The 23,540-nt window shown below is 38.0% G+C and overlaps 1 protein-coding gene across 13 annotated transcripts in view; it reads right to left on the bottom strand.

Moving 5' to 3' along the window:
• The window catches only part of GHR (growth hormone receptor), a 157,468-nt gene that overhangs the window by 68,707 nt on the left and 65,221 nt on the right, over positions 1–23,540 (bottom strand). For 3 of the 13 annotated variants that reach the window (XM_074533192.1, XM_074533193.1, XM_026797257.2), the window contains exons 2-4: positions 13,335–13,402; positions 7,469–7,553; positions 6,433–6,517 (exon numbers count right to left, since the gene is read on the bottom strand). The exons of 1 other annotated variant lie outside the window; for it this stretch is intronic. In XM_074533192.1, the coding sequence (XP_074389293.1) occupies positions 6,433–6,494 (62 nt within the window). In that variant the 5' untranslated portion in view covers positions 6,495–6,517; positions 7,469–7,553; positions 13,335–13,402. Of the gene's footprint in view, positions 1–3,881; positions 4,008–6,432; positions 6,518–7,468; positions 7,554–13,334; positions 13,403–23,540 lie in introns of those variants that run through there. 9 more of the 13 variants (XM_074533195.1, XM_074533191.1, XM_074533190.1 and 6 more) reach the window with 5 other exon arrangements.

Raw genomic sequence — 23,540 nt, 5'->3', positions numbered from 1 at the left:
AATTATCAGTTCTTTGATATGGTTAAGGAGTCCTTCAGTGAATCCACATTTGGACATTTCTCTGGGGTTGTACTGAAAGCTCTTTAAAGTCATTCTCCAAAAGCTTGGCTAATAACTCTAAGGATGGCTGTGGTAAATGAAGTATCACTTCTTTACTTACAATAAAATGTGCTGTACTTTGACAGCAGTAACCTAATGGACTAGGTACACAGAAGGAGGATCTCAGCTCTTAGACTAGTAGATCTCTCCATCAGAAAACAGTTCCTAAAAAGAGGATTGCAGTTATAGTCTTAAGTTACTGTCTACTACATAGATAGAAAAAATTGAACTTGGAAAAGACTCAATTGCTCTGTTTGCCTTTCAGCCCCTCAAACCGATCAAAGCAGTGAAATAAATGCATTTCAGATGAAAGTGCAAACGTTTAGCTGCATAACATGCAGATGGGAATTCCTGAGCAGATACTCAGCTTTACATATAATTGTATCATTAAGGAAGATTCAGGCCTATTTGTGAGAATGGTAAATTTTTCAGGCTAAAAACACTTTCTCAACTATAAGTACTAATTCTTCCAAAGCTTCTCGGTTTGGTGGGGTTTTTTTTGGTTTTTTGGGGTTTTTTTTTAGTTATTATTAGTTATTTAGTTATTATTAGTATTATTAGTATTTATTTAGTTATTATTACATAGAAGTCATCCAAAAGACAAAATTCTGCTCTTTGCTTTGTTATTTGTACAATGAATTGCAAAGAAAAGTGCTAGAAGCAAATGTATATTCCAGTCTGTTTGAAGAAATACAATGCATCCAATTTAATGTCCAATATCATGTTAAGAAAGCAAAGAGAAATATCTAAGTCTGTATCTATTACACCCCTAGTAATCTGTACTAAAAAAAAAAGTGATTTTAATCAATAGCCTTTCACTGAGATAATTATTCACACCTTACATAAAGAGATTAAACGGTATTTCCAGCTCTGTAAAAAAATCCCAAACCACAAAGCAAAAGCTCTTCATTGCCTTGCTGGCATTGAAGTTCAAATCCCATCAGGACTACAGCAGTGTGGACCCAATCCAGCAAAGCAGTAAAAAACATCTGATTTTAAGCAGGCAAGATTATACATCTAACATGAGAACATGGCTAAGTAATTCTCCTGGCATGGTGAGAGAGCTTAGCACCTCACAGAAATTAGGGAAAAATAATGAAGCACAAGAAACATGGTGCAAAGCAACCTGTGTGACACCGCTGTGAGTTCAGGCTGGAACATGAGGGAAAACAGACAAGATTATTTTATGCTTGATAACAAATTACCATTTTATATGTGCTTTTGGATCATTACACAGCAGGTCAGTTCCACCGTTCAGTCAGGACAATCTCTGCAACGTTTCTGCTGTGTGCCAGGAGAAAGCCAGTATCTGCATTACTGCTCAAATTAAAAAAATACTACCTGGTACTTGGGCAAATATATTCAGTTAGGTTTCAGCACATATCATAAATAAATCCACATCTGATCTCTTGGAGCTCTTCTATAACATGAAAACCCTGCTCCCTCTGATTTCCTTATATTGCTCTTTGAAGTCTGCAAGGCAGGTTTGAGTTCAAGGTGATTGGAAGAAATTGAGAATGCTTTGTTCAAAAATGTTTGGCTGTAATCCAATTCTATTTCACTCGAGATCACTAAGAGTTTCATTATTTTGGAACAGTTTGGTAATAACCAGTCATTTTTGCTCAAAGAGCAATTTCAGGAAATCAGAGCTAGCAGGCTTTTTATTTTAAATAGTACTTATTTAAAAAAAAAAAAATTCTACTAGGAAAAAAAATCCTCAAGAAGTTGTAAAATTTAAGTTCAAGGCCTGATATTTAGCCTAAACTAACGGAATTACTTAACAGATCATTACCATGGGACAAATTAATTATATGGTTTAATCACATGCTAAATTATTAGTGTGCTCCTAATCAGATTAAAGACTACATAACAGAGCCTGTATGGCATTTAGGAAGTCATTAACTTAAATAGCACTGTAAGTGAAAAGCTAGTGAATGACAGACAAAGCATTTCTGAGTGCATTTCTGCATGACCACTCAGGACTCCAAGCACTCACATACTTACTATCAGTTGGTCTGCAGGAAAAGAATCTTCCTGACAGAAGGTTTAACAGTAATCACTGCATTTTGATTTACTGCACTTTTGTATGTCTTGCAGCTCATGCAAGTTTAAGATGTGACGTATATTCATATATTTTGAGTCTGTAATATGCAGACTGAAGCCAACTTTAAATTTCAGTTAAAGTGATTCAGATTTAACATACAAGCACACCTATTCAATGCAACTGTTTTTCCCAATAACTGCAAGCAAAATTTAAAAATGTTTAAGAAGTTCTGTTTTAATAACAAACAGTATGACTGGCTTTCCATGTGCCCTCTCTGGGATCATACCAAGATTGTTCCCTCCCCTATTTGCTGCTGATTTGGCACTTTAAGTCCACACAAACCTGAATATAGAAGTGGTGGGCACCTACCAAAAAGTAGGCTACTGCATTCAACAACTGCTTAAACTACTTCATATCAACACATAGAGAGATTTGGAGCTAGATCCTTAATTGTGAAAATCAGCAAAAAGTTGAAATAAGTGCTGAATGAAACGAGCAAGTGGAGAAGATCATTCAGTATTTTTTAATGCTGTGCTGCCAAAACAAGTTTTCATGAGGTAAGAACTAGCTTGGAAAGAAAAGATGATCTCTGTTCAGACCTTTCATAAAATTCTTTAAAAGTCTGTTAACTTCTGTCTCCACCTGTGCTGGTAAGACCTGGGATACAAAATACCCAGCTTTTAAATTTAAAGTATGTTTTGATGAAGCATCACACATACAGAGACAGACTATGTCCACATTTACCAAAGTGGCTTAAAAACATATGAGCATTTTTAGATACCATCCAAACAGGATCTGTAAAACCTTTATACTGAAACAATCACTTTCGATACGCATTTTTATGATACGGCTGTTGATGACACCTTTTAGGCCAAGAGCTGTAGGAGGAATGCTGCTAATTTTTAATTGGAGATTTTTCCAAGGCTAGAGTGTCTAGTATTTCCAAATATAGGGAGCCTGACTAGCTTTTTTGCTGACAGAGTTTACTGAAAGTGCACAAACTGTGTACACAGCTTGATTTTTCATGGCCTTCAAGGAACTTCCAATCCACGTTTTGCAACATACAATGTCATTATTTTAGCTGTTTCAGTTATCACAGGCCCTAAAAGAATTCTTCCCAAGGAAGCAGCAGAAGTGGGGTCTGGTTTGTGTCATGTGCTTGCACATACTTACACACATGCACACAGTCATATTGGTGTTTTGATGAAACCTGAAGGTGTACTTTGACAAGCACTCAGCTCATTATTTACATCCTGTCTCTCTCTCTCTCTCTCTCTCTGTATATATATATATATATATATATATATATATATATATTTATATATTTATATATTTATATATTTATATCCTGAGTTTTTACATATGAGAGGGTGAGATTCCATCCTGTGAGGCAGATGAGCATGGGTTAGATCTGATGAGCAGGAAGTACGGGATGGCTCATGGAAAGCCTTTTTTCCTGCTCTGGAGAGGTAGAAGGGTATGTAATATGGGATCCAGAACAGCTTTGAAATATGACTGATTATTAAGGAAGGGGAGACAAGTTTGGATTGCTCATTGAGTGATGAAGCCAGCCTGCTTTTTAAGGTGCATAGTCCAAGCAGACATGCCTGGTAATCTCTAGAGTTAACGATCTACTGAACAGTTACTGGTTCAGAGAGTTTACCTCCTGGTAAATCTGCGTGGGCACCTGCAGCTATCATAGCACTACAATGATGGCTTTCTCTTAACAGCTCATTACCTGTTAAGACATAAAGAGAAATTCCAGGCTGTGATTAAAAATGCACATTGGAAACTGACAGAGCTTTGTTCCAATGCCCATCATTTCCCGTAAGAAAACTTCACCAATGGAGAAATTAAGAAGTGTCTGTAAAATAAGCCACAGAAACAACCATATTAATTTTAAAGATAATTTGACAGACCAATTTCTAAAGAGGTATTTTAATTTTAATACTATGCCAGATAGTATTTCCCATCAGCAAATCCAGAAGTAGCCAGCAGCAGAAATCAGTAGCATTATCCATTTAAAAGACAGAGAAAGGGACACACTGGGAAGAGGAACATTTAGACCTGCCTGCATTTAAACCTCAGCCTAGCAGCAGAGTAAAGCATGGATTACAACACCCCCCTTATATACCACAGAATATTACAGTCTTGTGGATACATGGCCAGCCATCTCACCAACACAAAATAAAGTTGTAGTGGATTAAAAAAAATCCCAAAACCAAAACCAAACAAACCAACCAAACTGACAGTTTGCATTAAGATGGAAAGAATTGCAATTAAGAGGAAAGAAAAGCTCATCTGAAACACTCAAGCAACCAGAAAAGCCATCTTAATAAGTGTATAGCTCTTTCACAAACAACAGAAATTAACTGTGCTCTTTAGCTGCAGTAACATCAGTGTAGTGGATGTAAGCCTATTATACCACATATACCACTTTTCAAATGTCAGAGACCAAAGCAATCATAGCTCAGCATTACAACATTTGATTTTAGACATCACACATAAAGCACATCAAGTTTGGACTGATCAAAATGGGATACTATGCAACAAACAGGTGCTACAAACAACAGAGCTGCCCCGTGTAAAGCTGGCTGGCTGGCCAAGCGACAGCACCGCTGCCTTCACGGATTTTATGACTTCCTTCTCTGCAGGAACTCCATCACAATACCAACTCATTAAAAAAGTGAAACTTTGGAGCACATTCAACTGTTCATTAAAAACGGGAAATGCACCCACATTTTCCACTGCTGTCACTGTTATTTGCATGGGACCATGAGGAAATAGATATTTACAGATAAAATTCACAGAGCCTGGGGCTTCACCCACAACCACTCTAAGTGTTTCTCAGGCACAAACCCACTCTGTGCTGTCTATTCACAAATATAAATCCCATACCAAGATAGATCTCAGATATATCATTCAAAAAAAGGAGCAGACTAAAGGGCAGGACATTGGAGGGAGTTTTGTAAAGCCCTGCTGGGGGCTCTTCTCCTCTAGCACATCACCCAACTCCTCTGAAGTCTGACTAGGAGCCTTGACCTAGTATGCATTTTTATACTAAAGCAGGAAGCAAGACTGCTTGCCCAGAGGCCTGTCAGCAAAAGGCTTAGGAACTGGCTCTCTCCCTTTAATCAGCCACCACTAAACACCCTCACATCACTCACCCCTCGGCTCTGAATGGCAGTCTCACTCACATGCCATGTGGAAAGTGTCAGCATGGAAGGGAAAGAGCAGGACTGTTCCTTTTTTGTAGTTCTTGTACTGAATTAATTTTATATCACAGGAAGCTGTATTATTGGAGAGACCAAAGACTTTCATCTTAAGAGAAACTTTTAAAAAATGTAAAATAAAAATGTATATACATAAAAACATTTTATCTTTTTTTTTTTTAATTATCATTAGCAATGATACTATCTGGTAAAATATGCATGACACCAATCACACCAACCGTGTAACAGAAGCCATGTTCACATAAGTGTGATGAGACTGACTGCTCTCAGGTTCAACACAAATTGTACAGCAATATTCAATAAATCACTTCCTCATAGCATATATTTTCCCCAACATTATTAAAACTGTGGAATATCACAGCAGACAGAGTTTTGAATTGCCCTGATGCATAAATCCGTCCTTATTTTTAGTTCATTTGTTGCATACAAGTTTTTCTTCAGTAATCACACTCATTAACTGGTGACTAAATTCATATACTTGAAAGAATAAAAATCAGTCACACATAAATGCAAAAGGTTTAAATTCTCCCCTGGTAACACCACATCAACATCACATCAAAGATGATAAGCACTGTGCAAATAGCACTTCCTAAGGATTGGGATCTTTTGGTTCCTTCTGAAAGTTCATAAGTATTAGCCTTCATTTACAAACAGGAAACTGAAACACAACAAAGTTACAGAAGGTGACAGAACCCGAATGAGTTTGTGGTGGAGCTCAGAAGCAAAGCCAGACCCCGCATCTAAGCTGTGTCCTTCTAGTTCTAGGCAGCTCACAGAGGAATCAGGAATGGGCAGTTTAACTATGGATCAAATCACTCCCTGGGCACAGGAAGCCAAGAAAACAGAGCCCAGAAGCAGTTTTCTGTATGGATGTTTGGCCATGTTTCAGCTATAAAATAACAGAAGTCATTCAAAAACTGTTTTCCAGGTGTGCTGAACTCTGTATGAAAAAGCATGGTAACCACAACAAAGAAGGCTTTGGTTAAGAACATCGCTAATGACTAATTTATGCATACTTTACAAGCATTTTTACAAGTAACTGTTCACTGTTCTGACCTTCTCATTTCCTTGGTGAAATTCATATAGGCAAATATCCCAAGCAGAGATCCAAGGTGCATGAATAAATCTAGGGCTATTCCATCTGGTTTCAGAAATATAAAAAACATAGACATAGGATAGCAAGTTTTATCTACTGTTATAGAAACTGAAGCCAGAAATATCTATAATTTCTCTTCTATTTAATGACAGTACAACTATGTACACTTAGACAGGAATAGCCAGTTCAAGTCTCATAAAACTGCTACAGTAGACACAGATAGCAGCTGTAAAGTCTCATGCAGCAATTTAACACCAGATTACAGCTTTTCAGCTTCACGCCATGAGCAACCATGGGTCTGAATGCCTTATACACTAGATATTTCTGTGATGTCCAATTCAAATTTACACCACTGTATTCTGATTAGACTTTCAGCAATACAGGAGAGAACCAATGAATTAGACATTAATTAATGTATATTCAAATTCAATGACATTTTTAAGTGTTATTTAAACCATGATTTGTTACCTACAGTGTTCTTATAGGCATTTTCACATTCTCCCTCATTCATAAAATAAAGATTTTTTTCTCTATTTGTTTCAATAGTGTGCATTTAAATTCAGCTAATTAGTATCCTAAATAGCACTCTATGTGGGAAATGGCTTGTTAAAATGCAGTGTAATAATTTTTCTCTTTTTGATTTTTTCCTTTTCACAAGGAAAAATGGCTTTTAACCACTTCACAGAGTCACCCAGCCCTCTGTCTCAAATGCTGGCTACTAGAGATTGACAGAAGGGCTTGAAGTCATCAGTTTAATCAGGACTGAATCTGACAGCCCTAATTCATATATTTAGATTGTTTTGGGTATTAAAATAGGACAATTAGATCCCAATCAGAATTTTGTATAATGCACATTCTAAGTATCACCTCCTGCAGGAATGAATCCTAGGATCTGTGTGGATTATTTTGGGGTATTAAAGAACACTACTGATCAATCTGCTTAGCCAACACTGGTAATAAAGTCACTCGCAGGTAAGATAAAAATTATCACCCTACCTCAAATGTCAGCAGGGGATGGACAACGCTTCACGCCTCCCTCAGCTCGACTGCAGATCACAACCCTCTCCAGCCATCCCAGCACCTTCATGGAAACAGGAGAAACAGACAAGAGTTGAGCTCTGGAACAGCAAAGGTCACCTGCGGTAGGAGGGCACTATGACAAAATCCAGGCTGGTGTCCTGGTCCTGCTGTCCCTGAGGGAAGGCCACCAGCAGGGCTGTGTGCCCGGCGGCGCCGAGTGCAGCACCTGGGCCGCTCACTCAAACTGCACCGGGCCCCGGCCCCGCACCGCCGAGGCCTGCCAAGCCACAGCACCCTGCCAACCTTGACATTAATGTGAACACACACTCAAAAGGCAAAGAGAGGTCAAGGTGACTGATCAACTCACTCTTAATGCACATTCCTGGTGAAAATCAGCTGCCCTGGAAGTAATCTCTGAACCACTAAGAGGATGAGTAGTATCTCACTACCACAACAACAACAACAACAACAACTCCTCCTACTACCACTTTAGAAAATGAATTACAGCACAGTAATTTATAAGCTGGTGAAATTAAGAAAACAACATTTCATTTCCCTCTGAAAGGAGAATGTCTAAATCTCATGAAGATGGCACACTGATTTTAAAAAGTAGCATAATATGTTCTGAATTCCTAAGCACATTTTCGTTGCCATGATATTTTGGCACAGCAGCAGCATCCAAAAGAGTTCTTAACTAGCAGCATTTCTCTGTTAAAGAAAAATAACATAAATTCAGCATGGAAAGTTACTTCTTCCCAAGAATTCAAGTCAGCTTTTGAAGGCATTTTAAAAAGTCAGATATTTAAAAAGTCCAATAATGCTCACATTATTTGAATAATTCACAATAATCTGGTTTCTAGTGGGTGGGACTTCAAAAAGATGACCAGATTTCACAGCATCAAGCTCTTAAAACATAGTGGGGAGAAAATCAGACTGCAAAACCCCTCAAATAACGTTTAAACAACTACTGTGTACATGCAAACTGAATGCCTAGGGTCACACTGCCCTAGCCTGAAAAGAAAAAAGTAACATTTTAGAAGATAATTTTCCTCTACTGAGTTAGCACTAGCTGAAAAAAGAGCATCAAGAATCTTTTTGTACCCCCAGAATTTTCTATCTGTTATGTGTATAATTTTAATATACAGACAGATCACTAAACAATGGAAAGCAAAATGTGCTTTTGAGTGAAAGTTTCATCAATATTTCTCTGGAATCCTTCTATAGTGCAATGTGTAAAAGGCTGACACCTCCAAGTTTATACTAAAAAGCCTCAAAACAATACCCTCCCCACCTGCCAAATGAGAAAATCCCTCAATATAGAGAAAAATTGAACAGACATTTGAGATAAACAGAAAGCCATTTCCATGCAAAAGCATGACTAATATGTAGTATTACTATAAAAAAAATAATCTTATGCGCGGTTATCCAAAGTAAAACCTGTAAGCACGGGTCCCTCCTGGTTCACATCATATAGACAAGCCCCTACATTATAAGTCTTTACAGTAGTCTACCCCATAATATGCTCAGCCAAATACTATTATCACACTTTTTAGAAAGCGCCTGCTCACATTTCGGCAGGCTGAGAATATTACTGACTGTGTCCCACAGTTATAATACAGAATATTACTGATTGTGTCCTACTGATTGTGTCCCACATGTAATTCTACAAGGAGTCTTGTGTTAATTTAATTTCGAACTTTTGAAAGAACTCTGAATTTCAGGCAGAATAACTGAGCAGTGAGCCACAACTCCCATTTCCAAAAATAAAAGGACAGCTTAGTGTGGAACAAAGTTATAAAGTCTTAGCCAGCTATTGACTGAAGTGAGCTACTAAGGACTACTGACAAATTCCTTTTTCAAAACACTCGCTGTGGCACTAACAAGGGGAAATGACCTTTATATGACAAAGTCAGAATCCTATTACAATAGGACAGAAAAAATTATTCCAGCAGTCCTTCCAAAATGTTTTGAAACCCTGCTCAGCAGCAGAAAAGATCTCTCAGCTACTTTATGGGCAACAAAGGGAAATGTCCTAAGTTCTGATTACCTGATTGTACTCAGAACATTTTGTTTCACTCTTGGCAGCTGTGGCGATGTGCTCCAACCCCTGCTGCTTTCTGCTTGTGCAACAGCCACCCGGGGTGGCTGTGACGGCTACATCTGGCTCACAGATACCAACACAATAGTTAAGGGCCATAAATCTTGCTTGACACCTAAGGCCTGTGAGGCTTGTTCAACAGCTGAGGGCTAGTTGAGCATGCGCCAAACGAAATACGGCTGCTGTGCAAATATGACCATAAGTCAATCATCTTACTCCATGAACAGTGGGCAGCCTGAGGCTTGATCAGCTCTCCTGCACAGAAGGGGCTGTGTTCCAGGAGCTCCCTTTCAGCATGGACACCTCTCTACATTAATTCTTGGGGCTGAGAGACTCCTTGCCTTAGAAGATTCTCGGTAAGTGATTAGTAACATGCTAAACTTCAAAATTTTACCTAAGTGACATAAAATATTGATTATGCAATTACAATCCTTTAGCCATAAAGTGTTGACCAAGCCTGGGACTAAGTCTGGATTCACGCACAACTAAACTCGCATCAGAAAATTTGGAACACAGGGGAGTCCTTTGAGCCTTGTGACTCAACAGGATGGTCTCCTGGACAGTTCTGTATGACTCCATCCTCTGTGCTGTAAAAAATCAAGTATATCTTGCCATTGAATATTGTTAAACTGCTGACGCATTTACCACCAAACTTTGTTAAATGGCTGAAATGGCTCTTTTACTTCAATAAAGATATTGTTACTTCTCTCTTGCAGGTGAAGTGCGTCACTCTATCTGTGGCAGCAGCAAGGGGTGATAGCACAAAAAATGCCGGCAGCAACAGTTTAGAACAACCATACAAGCACAAAATCAGCTATATTTGCACTTGGCTCTGACAGTTCATTATGTGTGAAAAACAGGCATTACTGTACATAAGGTAACAGGCTGGATGTTAAAATTATTAGCAGTCTCCCTTTAAAATGATTCTTGGAAATACTGCAGCTTTGAAAAAGGGTAACACAGATTCACGTGAATAACTGATATAGGTGAAGCTCTTTTTTATTTTTTTTTCAGAGATACAGAAGCACATTTGATTACTGTAATCCACAAGGCAAACAAAAGGATTACAGTACTGAGTTGACAGGGCCCATCCAAACTAGCTTGTTTCACAAAATAAGAAACAGACCTAGATGCATCAGTGCCTTAACTGGGATGTGACGATCTTTGCCCATTATTATCTTCTCATTATGTCCTAAGCTAACCTACCAGAAAATAATAATCTGGACAAGATCAAATGGACTCAAATGTGCCAGAAGTTCTTTCAGTCTTCAAAAAAGCATCTAAGGAAAGGTCCAGTGCTGAAAAAAAGCTGGAAAGGCTTTTGAACCTCTCCCATGTAAAATCTTAATGATGAAGTACAAACTAGAGAAATGTACTGGAAACTGGCTGAAATGCCCTGCTCAAAGGATTTCAGCCAACGGCAGAAAGTCCAGCTGAGGCACAGCCACTAAAGCAGCAGTCCAAGAGTAATTTCTGTTTAAATCTCCATTAATGACCTTTTTCACTGAAGAGGGGACAAAACAGTGGAAGAGATTGTTTAGAGGTTGTGGAGTCCAGGGGTACTCAAAAGTCCAATGGACTCAAAGCACAACTGCATAAATCTCGCTCTGAGCACAAGGGTTGGACTAAATGATATACAGGCATCCTTTCTAACCTCAGTAATTCCATGATTCCACAATTCTGTGGAATTTACATATCTAGCTGAAAAGTTGCAGGCAGCAGACTTTTAAGTATAAGAGGAGGGTATAAATTATATGCTTTGGAAGAAAGATTGCAAAAAACCCCTGTGATTGCATGGAAAATTGAAAAGGAGTGGACTATTTCCAGGCAGACACATGATATGGATTGACAAGTCCTACAGGATTGTCCAGGAGTTCCTGCTTCTCCATTATGCTGGGCTACCTCTAACGGATGTGTCAGAGGACTCCTGGCACCTGTGATATCTGGCACCTATCTCCAGAGCATTTGTGTTCCTGAGATTGACCTAAGGAATCCTGTCTCTTTATTCTATTTCTCTTGTATTTTATTTCTTTCTCTTTCCAGTTAAACCACTACTCTACACCTTAACTCAAAGGAAAACAAAACAATTTGTCTGGGAAGTATCCTAATTTTATCTGAAAAGCACTTTATTTCCCTAGATTGCATCAGTTGTGATGTGTGACACTTACTGAGAGTCTTGAACTACTTTTCCCTAAACCTTTTGAAAGTATTTATCTCAAACAAAAGGAAAAACGGACTCTTCACATGCACTTTTGAGTCATTCCAATCATTTTATGGCAAGTTGAACATGAGCCAGCAGTGCCCTGGCAGCCAGGAGGGCCAAGCATGTCCTGGGGGCATCAGGGACAGCATCAGCAGCCGGGCAAGGGAGGGGATTGTCTGCTCTGCTCTGCACTGGGGCAGCCTCACCTCCAGTGCTGGGGGCACTCCTGGGTGCCACAGTGTAAGAATGACACCAGATTGTTTACATGTGTCCAGAGAAGGGTGACCCAGATGGCGAAACCCCTTCAGGGCAAGACTTACGAAGACCATTTGAAGTGAGTTGGCTTGCTCAGCTTGGAGAGGAGAAGGCTGAGGGGGAACCTGGCACAGCAAGGTACACTTTCCTCCTGGGGGCAGGGAAGGGGAAGTGCTGATCACTCCCTGGTGACCAGTGCCAGGACACAAGGAAGAGGAATGAAGCTGCACTGGAGAAGTTCAGGTTTGACATCAGGAAATTCAAATTTCCTAATGTCAAACCTGACATTAGGTTATTCCTTCAAGGAAACACAAAGAAAACACATCAGAACCTTCCATCATCATTCCCTTTTTCTTCTGTTCAGACACCAAAAGCTTTGAATCTGTTTAACTTTACACTTGTCTCACCAATCTACTCTGGACAAGGGATCACATTCTAGTTCCAAATCAGAATCTTTTCCCCCTCCCCTCCTCAATCTATTCATATCTTTAGGAGTCTAACAATAAATCCTGCCCTTCATGCTTTAAATACTTCACTGAACCACATTTCTGTCCTTACAGACTTGGCAGTCTTTGCCCCTTTGACATAACAATAACCGGAACATTTTCTTAGCAGCACTAAGCTGAGTAACAACTGATTCATTTTTGGCACTCATGGTAGGATAAAAGATGAATTTATGTTTTCCACTGCATTATGGTTACAAGAGTATATGCGGACAGATAGCTCAGGACGTCTACACTGTGGTACAAGGCCAAATATAGGAATTAATACACCTCTTTGACCTTTTAAAAGAAACCACCAGTATTCTAAAGGATGCAAACAGAAATCCTAGCAATTTCACTTGTCAAACAACATAGCTCTTGTGGTATCCAGAAAGTCAGACTGCCTTTCTTAAGTGAAATATGTCATATTCCCAGCTACAGCTAATTATCTTCTTGTGCTGGAGGAATGTTATGAAGAATAGCTTAGTCAATGTTTACAGAAAGTATTTTGAGATCTGGGCAGCTGGAAGCCCAGAACTCTATTAGCTGAAACTGTTGCTGACATATCAGTAACTTAAAAGGAAAAGTCTTTTGATAAATTAGCAGGAAAATGACAAAGAAAAGAGAAAAATATATTAGAAAAAATATATTACTGGATTATTGTAGACACTTCTTATGTCCACACTTAAGAAACTAACTTCAAAAGAGCATAGACATAAAAATGTTGCTTGAAGTCTGGAGCACCTTTTTACTATCAAGGTAATAGCCAGTTAATTAAGAAAAATACATAATGGATTACTGTACCTGGTGATAATCCACATGGAGCAGAAACAATAAGCACTAGATTGCTCTTCAATGGAACCGAAGAAATACTGAGGAATCAAAAATAGAAATAAAGAACAAAAAATATTTTACAAGGCTGAAACAAAATGAAAACTGGAATTTACTAGAAGAAAAATAATATTAATTTTAAAAAATCTCCATCACTTTAACTTGCTGTTCAAGTAAACAAACTACTGGGCACAAGTAACTGGTGATCTGTGTAACAGAAATGGAGAAAATCAGGCACTGCAACAGTGTCAGACATTATCTGGTCCAATCCCCTTCTTCCCAGCCAGATCACTTAATGCAATTAATGCAATTCAATTAATCTCCTTTTTGATTAAACATTTCTCAATAGGCACATAAAATGTCAGTTGATATGGAAAAACAAATCTATTAATACTAACTAAAGCAGGAATAAAAACTGGTTCACTGAACTAAGACTGTAAAAAGGAAGAAGAAAAAATACAGAATTTTTGTAAAGTAAATACAATATATTCAGAAAATCACCCAATAAATGTATGCTGCCAAAATTGTCAGTGCTCTAAGAAAAGACATAGTATATAGAATGACTTGGCAAACTGTTAATACAGAAACATACAAACAGTATTTATTGGATCAAAAAAGCTCATGACTAACCAGCACAGTGAGTAAACATTTTATGCTTTGAAGTACAGGGTTTATAATTCAGAGATACAAATGTTATTTTAGGCATCCTGGGGCCTTAGTATGTAACTCAGGCAAAGACGAAACCTCCAGGGTTCCCTCTCCCTCTCTACTTTTTGGAATGGTGCAACCTTAGCACATCATTCTTGAGAACAAAGGAGAGAGATTTAGGGGATAGCAGCAAATTTACCTTATCTCCATCTCTTCTACGTTTGAGTTTAGTTTGGCCATTAAATCTTGTAGCTGCTACCCTAAGCATTCCTAATGTTTAAATGTCTGGCTTTACAAATTCTACAAATTGGTCACATTCAAACAAAGCGTTGCCTGTGAGTGGTTACTTTCTCCAGCCTTCTCTTCACTCAACAACAAATACAAAAAGCCCACTTTGTTGCCATATCCTAAAACAGCTACTTCCCTTCCTGCCTCACTATCACTCCTTTTTCCTCAAAAAGGCTAAAATTTGCCATTTCAGCTTAGCAGGGCTCAGATTTCACTGACACAAGAAATTTAACTCTTCTTTAGTTACTGGGTATTTTGAGTTTCACTCAAAATTATGTAGCATAATGGGCTGTTCTTTCTACACTTCTAAAGTATGTTCTCAGCTTTTTAGTCCTGAACTGCACTTCCTAAGAGCTTCTGCAGTCAGGGGAATCTGGACATCACTTGGCTTGCACAGAGCAATGCCTAAACCCTGCACCACTGACCACACAGCTCCAAGGTCTACATGACTCGTGCTATCAAGAAGAAGCCCCTGTGAAGAGATTAAGCATTAAAGAAAGGGGTGTACAGAAGCTTGCTAAGAAGAAAGGTGTTGTAGTCAGCCAGGACTGAAAAGTGTGGCTCGGAAGTACACAGGAATGTAGGACTGAAGGGCTAAAACGCAGCCCCTTCCACCAACTCTAGATGTCCAGCCAAGGGCTGAGTGAGGCATCCAGGCCTCACCAGATGTTCCTGCAATATGCTGAGATACTTGTGGCCTCAAATACTGCTGGAATATGAGTGAATGTACAAATCACGTTCAAAATAAATATTTTGTTATTATAAAATACGGGTCTTAATTTTGTTCTTCAACAATCACTACTGAGGTATCATGTAACAGGCAAAAAGTCACTAAGATTTACATCTTAGCTGTGGTTTTTCTATTGCCCTCTGTTGCAAGCTACATATATACTTTATATATTTTCATATTCTAAATATATTTCTATTGTGGTAATCCTCCACAATTCTGGAAAACAAATACTCTTAGAGCTGGAGAGCTGTCTCTTTAACAAAGCCACAGGAGCCATATATACTATGGCTTTTAACAGCTGTTTTCCAAACTCTAAAAATTGCTGAAGAAGAATCATTTTTTGTTGCTTTTAGTCTTATCTTTCTTCAAACTTTCAAAATTTCTACTTTCTAAAACCTAAATCTGAAGAATAACCCTACAACAAAGAAGTTAATAGATCGGAGAAAAAAAATATTTTAAAGGTCTCAAGCAAGACTCAACATTTTATTTCAGAGCCCAACATTGCTTGTAGGGAGATCTCCAATCCAGTTCCTTAACTCAATGACGATTATACATGGCATTACTGGCCTGTGTCACCCATTGAAAGAGAGACCCAAAAGAGATATTCTATGCCTCAAATTCTGATGCCTATACAACAAGGACATTTTAGAGTAGATTTTGTATTTTTCTTCCATTCTATTTTAAACATTCTATTATTCGATCCTTTTATTAGATCAACAGAAGGAACACAGCTCCAGAATTCCTCCTTGGAAGTCAGTCACAATGAGGCACTTGGGAAATCTGAGCATTTAATTCATCCCCTTCCACTCATCTTTCCTAAGACTGCCTGGGCTTGCATCAATGTATATATTTAAATTCAAGGTTTTATGTATAAATACAAGTTTCCGTTTCATGTTGCAAGTTCTTGTCATAGCCATCATTTACTTTCTCTTAAATTCTGCTGCTGATTTTCATGTACATTTACATCCACACTGCCTCTTTAGCTTTAAGTCTTTTTGATACATCTCAGGAAAAGAATAAAACAATGTGTTATCCAGCCAATAAAAAATTGAGTTCAACTAAAAGACCACCAGTATAAAAAACTAAGATTTCTTTACCTGTGACTAACTAAGGAACAGAAAGTATCATTAGCAGGAATTTTTTTGGGGCTGGGGTCAGAATTTACATAGTAATGGGGTGGAGAATTCCTCCAGAGTCTTTTACCTAAGGTCTCAAGTGAGAACACGTATCTTGTGCAAGTGAAATCTCCAGCCAAGTACTTCTCCATTGATTTAGGCTTGTTTTTCCTTCTAAAAATATTAAATCAACAATCTTAAATCAGACTCAGGAATTCAAAGAGGCCTATTTTCAGGGGTTGGCAGGAACACCACAGATGGCAGGACTCAGCTTCCAGCCTGTAGCCAATATTAGACTGAATTAGGAATATAAATTTACTTACATATTTACATGCCTATAGTTATTTCATATAGGTATTTATTTCCAACTCTGTCATATTTGTTTATACAGTCCACAACAGAAATACTGAATAATTGCAAAAGACAATCAAGTAAACTCACTTAACACTTTCACTTAAAACAAAGGCTTCCTCTTTCCCCTTCAGACATCATAAAGCTTCACTGAAGAGAGTCCTATATGCCTAATCAGATAATCTCTAACAGCTTCCTTATGACATAATTATACCTTGATGGTAAATGATGTCCTTAAAAACAAAGGAATTCGCGGTTTCCTTGCCTTTGTAAGGTACGTTTAATAATGTGTTTGTAAATTTAATTGCCTCAGTATAGAAGTGACTTGCAAATTATCAAGGACTCCCAAATATTTTGAAGAACCTAAACAAAGAGATGTGGGTTTTGTTAGTTCTCCCAAACCTCAGGTTATTTCAGAAGTTTCATCATAGTGGACTAACTGGTGCTGATAGTAACTGAATAGATGTTACAAAAATGCTTCTAGGCTTAATAACTAGATTCCCACAAATCATGTGCATTTATACCGATGCAAATTATGTTTCTTTGTTCTTTCATTTAATGGTAAGTTTCATGTAAAGTTCAATTCATCCCTTCACCCATTATTATAAACTTGAATACTCATTTTCCATTACTGAATAATTAATTTCATGAAGCACTTATTTACCTGTTCAGTATTTAAAAACCTAGATGAAGGGATCAAGGGCTTCACTTGTTACAATGCAAGTCTTTGAAAAGATTATTTACAAGCATCTATTTCTGTAAGCAGTTCTGTACTGGGCACAAAGAAGAATGAAGTCAACTTTCTGGAAATAAAACCTGAACACGATTTAAGAAAAATAATATACCAAACTCAGAATGAAAATAGTGACCTACACAGATAAATAAAAAATTTTTACCAAAAAGAAACCCTAGGGTTAAAAAAAAAGAAAAAGAGAGAGAGAGAGAAAAAAGGCACCATATTTCAAGCAACTTTCAATTCAACTTGTTCCTCATAACTCTGGTGCATGCTACCTTGCCTTGCCAAAAATAATGAATCAGAACAGTGGACATCAGTTAAGATTGCCAGGGCAGCATGAATTATAGAATTGATCATTGTCAGACTGAAAATTCACAATAACGGTTATAAAGATAAAAGTAGCATTTCAGAATTTGGTCACAGATCTGTAAAAAAAACTGTAGATATGGCTTTGTGCAATTTTTAGAATGCTTTGTTTCCTTCTAAAGTAGCACTAAGTCCTCAGACCACATGCTGATATCAGAACATTTCAGTAATTTTATCATTTGGAACTCAAGATCAATCAATGATTTAAGTTTTTTTATGAAATATAGTTTACTTTGGTAGCTGATTTTTCAAAGACCTAAAAAAGAAAGCAATTGTTTCCAGCAATTTCAGTTTAAGTAGCAGTGTGAGAAACCGAAAGTGCTTCTCACCAGGGTGAGTATTCTTCTCCAAACTCATGAATTTTTAATAAAAATTATCACATAAAATCATACCAAATGCCAAAACAGTTACCATGCCATGAATTTGCTGCTTCCGAGTATCAGCCTTCTAGAGAGCCCAGCAGACAGAATCTGCTACACTCAGTTTTACCTGTGAAAGCCAGTGCACAGAATACTGAGGTAGGAAGAGATTCATCCTGTGAGAGCATTTCCTACCAGTAGCAATCCATTCCTATAACCACAGCTGAAGTGACGTCCATCAGGAGAAATCACCCCAACAATTAATTGATTTACTTAAATAATTCACATAGGAAAGCCAGTTTCAAGCAACAATACATCCTCTTTTTCTCATAAGCATACCATAGACCCACTCTTTCAGAATGCCACAGCTGCCACAATGACTACAGCAAGTATCAAGACTGGCAGGGAGAATACATGCATGCCCCTCAGCCCCCTCCTTCAAAGGGAGCTCATACTCTTGATGAATGACTCCTAAGAATCTTTCAGCTTTTTAGGACATTGTGGGTCCTATCACATCTCTAAGAACTAGATTTGTCCATAGGGAAGTGCGAATAAGACATACCTGAATGAGCACAGATGAATTTAATTCTGACAGAGCAAGAAAGAGCTCAAATGACACTCCCTGAGCATTAGAAAAATTAAGTGAGAAGAATTAAGAGTGTAACAAAGCCTGAGGGTGGAATTAAACTTGTGTAGAGAAATTAATAGAGAAATAAAATATTTAACTAATTCTAAATATTCACTATTTCCACTTAGTTCAAAGGGACAAGGATCACTGCGCAGGCAGGGCAAGACAGAGGACAAGAAAAGCTTGGTAAGGTAGATATGCTGGTGAGGTGGTTGGATGTCATGTAACAAACTTTGGATTTCTTATTCACCATGAGCTGGAAAACACGCTATGGCAAAATGTTCAAAATAACCAAGGAAGATTCAAAACAGAGCAACAAAACTCACAGTTCTGTACAGCACAGTCTGTGCTGATCAGCAGCTCATCTCCAGGCTGGCCCACAGATCAGCTCTTCCCACATGGGCAATGACTCAAGGATAGCATCATTCAGACAGCATGGGTGGTGTCACTCTGCTACAGAGGCCCAGCTTCTTTTCTAGGTATCCAAAAAGTGCTCCAGGGGCATTATGGAGAACACCGAACAAACTCTGTGTTCCTTTTATGAGTCAACATTCAAGCCATTCTAAGACAGAGCTCAGGAAAGAGAAGGTAACTGCAGGTCACATCAATCTCCTGCTTACTGAGAGATCTCTGAACAGTGCAGGTAAAATACACCAGGGAGCTGCCACACAGCTGCTCCACATGGGCCAGCCAGTGCGACTCATCTACTACTTTCCCCCTCTGATATCTTTGATTTTGGAGAAAGGAGGAAAGGAGTGGATTAGTGTTGAAAGAGCTGGAAGATTTCTCTCAACTATTAACTAGATGGATTTTTGGTTTTGGTCTATTCTAAATCCTTCATCTCCCTCCTCTTGCTCTCTGTCCCTCTCTCATGTTGTCTTCTGACCTTTCACTCTAGGGCTCTACTTTTCCATTATAAATAAGTTCAGTATTTCTCATCTTGCAAAATTCTCTGTTCTACCAGCCCAGAAGTGTCATGAATCTGCCTACAATTTTCACCTCAAACTCATCAAGCCAAACACATCCACTCACTAGAAGTCTAATCAGCCAGACTTTAAAATATGGATGTTTTGCACCTCAAGAAAATTCCTGAAATTTTTTTTTTTTGAAAACAAATCAGAATCTTAATTCTACTCTCAGTCTTCTTTGCTCACTGCTCTGATTGAACTCTACAAATCTGTTTGTTTTGTGAGGGTTTCCATTTTAGCTCCTTACTTTCAAACTCACTCCCTCCTTCCCTCTTATCTTTTGGAAGCCTCACCCAGAAACAGCAGCTTTGCATATATGTAAATTCTTCTGACTGAGCACAATCCTCCTACTTCTTACTCCAAATGAATTTCTCTCGTCACACTGAAAAATACAGCTGGGAATAAACTGAAAATAACTGTAAACTCAAACTAACTTTGACAGAAGTGAGATTCAATGAAGGCCTGCAAAATTTTTCTTTTCTTCCCCCTGAACTTAGAATCCACTGCAGTATTATATAAAAAGGCAAGAATTTGTTTGAAGACATTGTTTAAAATTTTACCCAAATCTTACTTCAAAGGTTAAAGGATAACTGAAATGAAAGACATTTAAAGGCCAAAGTAAATTTAAATAAATCCCCCCTCAAGTGAAAAAAAAAAAAAAAGGAAATTCTTGCCAGAAAGAAATTAGTTGAACAGCTTAAAGCTGCACAAAGAAGAAAATCAAGTTAAGAGTTCACTGATCTAATTTTCAGCGAAAGATTGCATACAGCTGAAGAACAGTTTTTTTATTGCCATATCATCACAAAAGAACACTAAGGGAAATTTGAAGTGTCTATCAGATATAACGACTTCTTCACTGAAAATTACTTTGTTTCTTTTATTTGATGCCAAAATAATAGTAAATTAAGGCAATCAGAAGGCATTTCACTACCACTGCTTATACTTGATAAACACAAATAGCTAATGCTTTTGAAAGATAGTAGCTGTCTCCACACTAAGAACAACATCACACTAGCTTATGATTAATCAAAACATATCAATTACTCTGCTGTTAACTGAACTGAGATATAGATGACTTCTATCTACATTACTTCATAAATATGCATTTTTAAAAATAAAGTGGCAACTGCCTCCCTTTCATAATAATTTGTGCTTATGATTAGAATGACTGCTATATTTGTTTCCATGCCATGTGTACTTAGGCAGATGTAAATTTCTGCAGAGAAACCTTTTAATATTTTCCTTTTTTTTCTTTTTTTGCCTTTAAAGAGAAGAAGAGCAGATACAAAACAATGTAGAGTTAGTGAAATGTGGTAGGCCAAAATAAAAGATTAGGAATCCCAGCACATTTCACATATTTGTGACAGATGTAGGCACTAGCATCCTGGAAATCCCAATTCCCACACATACACATTGTGGCCATATGATGTGCTCAAGTGGTACAAATTTCACTGGAAGGATCAGGGCAGAGTTAAGCATTAGGAATGCCTTATAATGGCAAGAGACACTAACCCAAATACCACTCACTTCCATTGCAGAATAGTGATTTTGACATTACTCATACAACTTTGCTCACTTTTAGACAGCAAAAACAAACTGGTAAGGCTATATATACATTGAACCAGCAGTTCAGTTGCTTACCAGTTAAATTCTTCAGTTGTCCTAGCTCAGAACTCATTTAACAAAATATCATTCTCTTCAAGTGCCATTTTGTTAAACACCCCAGAAAGAAATAAGCCCCCACATGCAGTGTGAACTACTTTCCCCTCTCCACCACAGGGCAAATATAGAGTATCTACAACAGGACTAGGGCTTCCTGGGAATAGCCTGCATCTCAGTCCAATACCAACAACATGGGTAACATGAATATGTAAAATAAAAAGTTTCAAAATGGGAGATATTTTGACTTCATTTTAAAATTGACACTTATTTCCCCCTACACACTACTTGAAATCTTTGAGTGTGGTATTTTCCCTTCTGATTCTCCAGAATGTTTCTACAGGATGCTACCAGGTCCTCTGATACCTTAGTGAAATCACACAAGGACAGAGAATACATTAGTTCAGGAATGCTGGAGTTGGACTCTATTTTTTAAAAGTAAAAAGGAAAAGCATCTCTTATACAGCAAAGTGCTAACTAGCTAATTACGTGTATGTGAAACATATGAAGAGTTCCTAGCATGGAAAAGTGCCAGTGCCTGCTTATGCATCATTTAGCTTGAGAAGTGGACTCGATTCTCAGCCACCAACCTGCATAGTTAAGATTTCAAAGATGCTGCAACACTAAGGAATGTTCCCTCACATCGCTCTTACTGCCCTGGGTTGCTGAAGGAATGGCCTGTGAAGCACCACTGCAGTCTGTTAGACAGATGGCTGAGCAATCCTGGACAGAAAATGGGGCATTTCTAATGAAAAGCTGAAAGTTCTGTTTCCCACAATTCCTTTGCATGATTTACAGCAATCGTGGTAATTTAAAACTGGCAACCGCAGACCAGAATGCTTGACTACCATTGTTTCAGTAGCACAATCAAATTACCCCTTTTGGGCTTTTACAATTAACTTGTTAGATGCATATGTTACCACTTCCTAAACAGTAATATTATCAGATGAAGAAATTCAGCAGGGAATAGCAACAGGAAAAGTACTGAATATAACTCCTAATCTGAACCCCAGAGAGAAATCCTTTATCATAATATGCATTTTATGCATAAATATAATTTTAGAAACCTTTATGGTAATACATTCTTTTCCATTCCAGTCCTAGAAAAGGAATGAAGGAAGGTCTTTAAAAATAAACATATAAAATTCCTGAACACTAAGATAATTTGCATGTATGTTTAAGTAATCCCCAAGGCTCTCAAAGGTTTAATTAAGACTCTAAGCTACAAAGGAACCAACTGCCGAAACTAACACCAGCCAGATACCTGCTTCTCTGCCAGGTTAGGATTGTGAATTATGGCAAGATCCTTTGTAAGCATGCATGATGAACCAGCCAGAAGTGTAAAAGGTTATTCCTTTCTTGCACTCACTTTTTGGATGAGACTTCTCATCAACATTAATAAGCTAATTCCACATGACTGACATGCAGCTGCAAAACACTCAGAATATTACAATAAACATTGTTGCACTCCTGTCACTGTGGTATTACACTGAGCAAAAGGGATGCAGAATAAAGCCTTCTTTATGCATCACCTTGTAGAAAAAATTATGAATCACACAGGTAAGCAGCTTAGCAGTACTTGCTCTGTAAAATAACCGTAGAGCAAAACCCTGGGATCACTCGGCACTTTTACTAAGGAATCTGGATGTTTAATAAACCACAGATCTAAGAATTGCAGTGAAGGAAGTTGATGGCTCATACTAATCAGATTCTTTCCTCTCCAAGCAAGGGCATGGCATTGCATGGCAACAGTGGCAGACACCACTCTGTGTTTACACACTGCCCTGCCCAGCTGTGGGTAAAAAATAGTATGAATATTGTGTGTAGCTCCTCTGCTGCTGCTCAAATCCTCTCTTCACAATCAGGTTTGTTTTACTGTGGTTCTGACTGTGGAGAGACAACAACCTCTCAGAGGTATATTTCCCACTTGTTTACTGTGTTCAGGATTTCATCCAGCAATCTTGTGGCTTGCTCCTGTTAAGCTCAAGGTATATCAGCCTAAAGCATTAAGGAAACAGCCCACCTTCCATAACTGTAGCTGTAGAAATATCTTGTAGTAAAACAAAGATTTTGCAAACAGTTATCACAATTAGCTGTTCTTAAACGCAGCAACAACTTGAAAATTTGCCTTTAATTAAATAAATATGAAGACTCAAGAAAAGTTACTGTACTGCTATGAGAAGATACCAGCACCCAGGTGAGCAGTACCAACCTCTTTAAAAACCTCCCTGATGGTGGCAGCTGTGTGAGCATAAGGATCTGCTGCACTATAAGAATTAAACAGGCACTTCAAACCACCAAATGAGCAAAGATTGCTCATTTAAAGAACAT

Source organism: Zonotrichia albicollis, chromosome Z (assembly GCF_047830755.1).
Source record: "Zonotrichia albicollis isolate bZonAlb1 chromosome Z, bZonAlb1.hap1, whole genome shotgun sequence".
Classification (NCBI taxonomy): Eukaryota; Metazoa; Chordata; class Aves; order Passeriformes; family Passerellidae; genus Zonotrichia; species Zonotrichia albicollis.
This window is presented reverse-complemented; position numbering and strand designations above follow the sequence as displayed.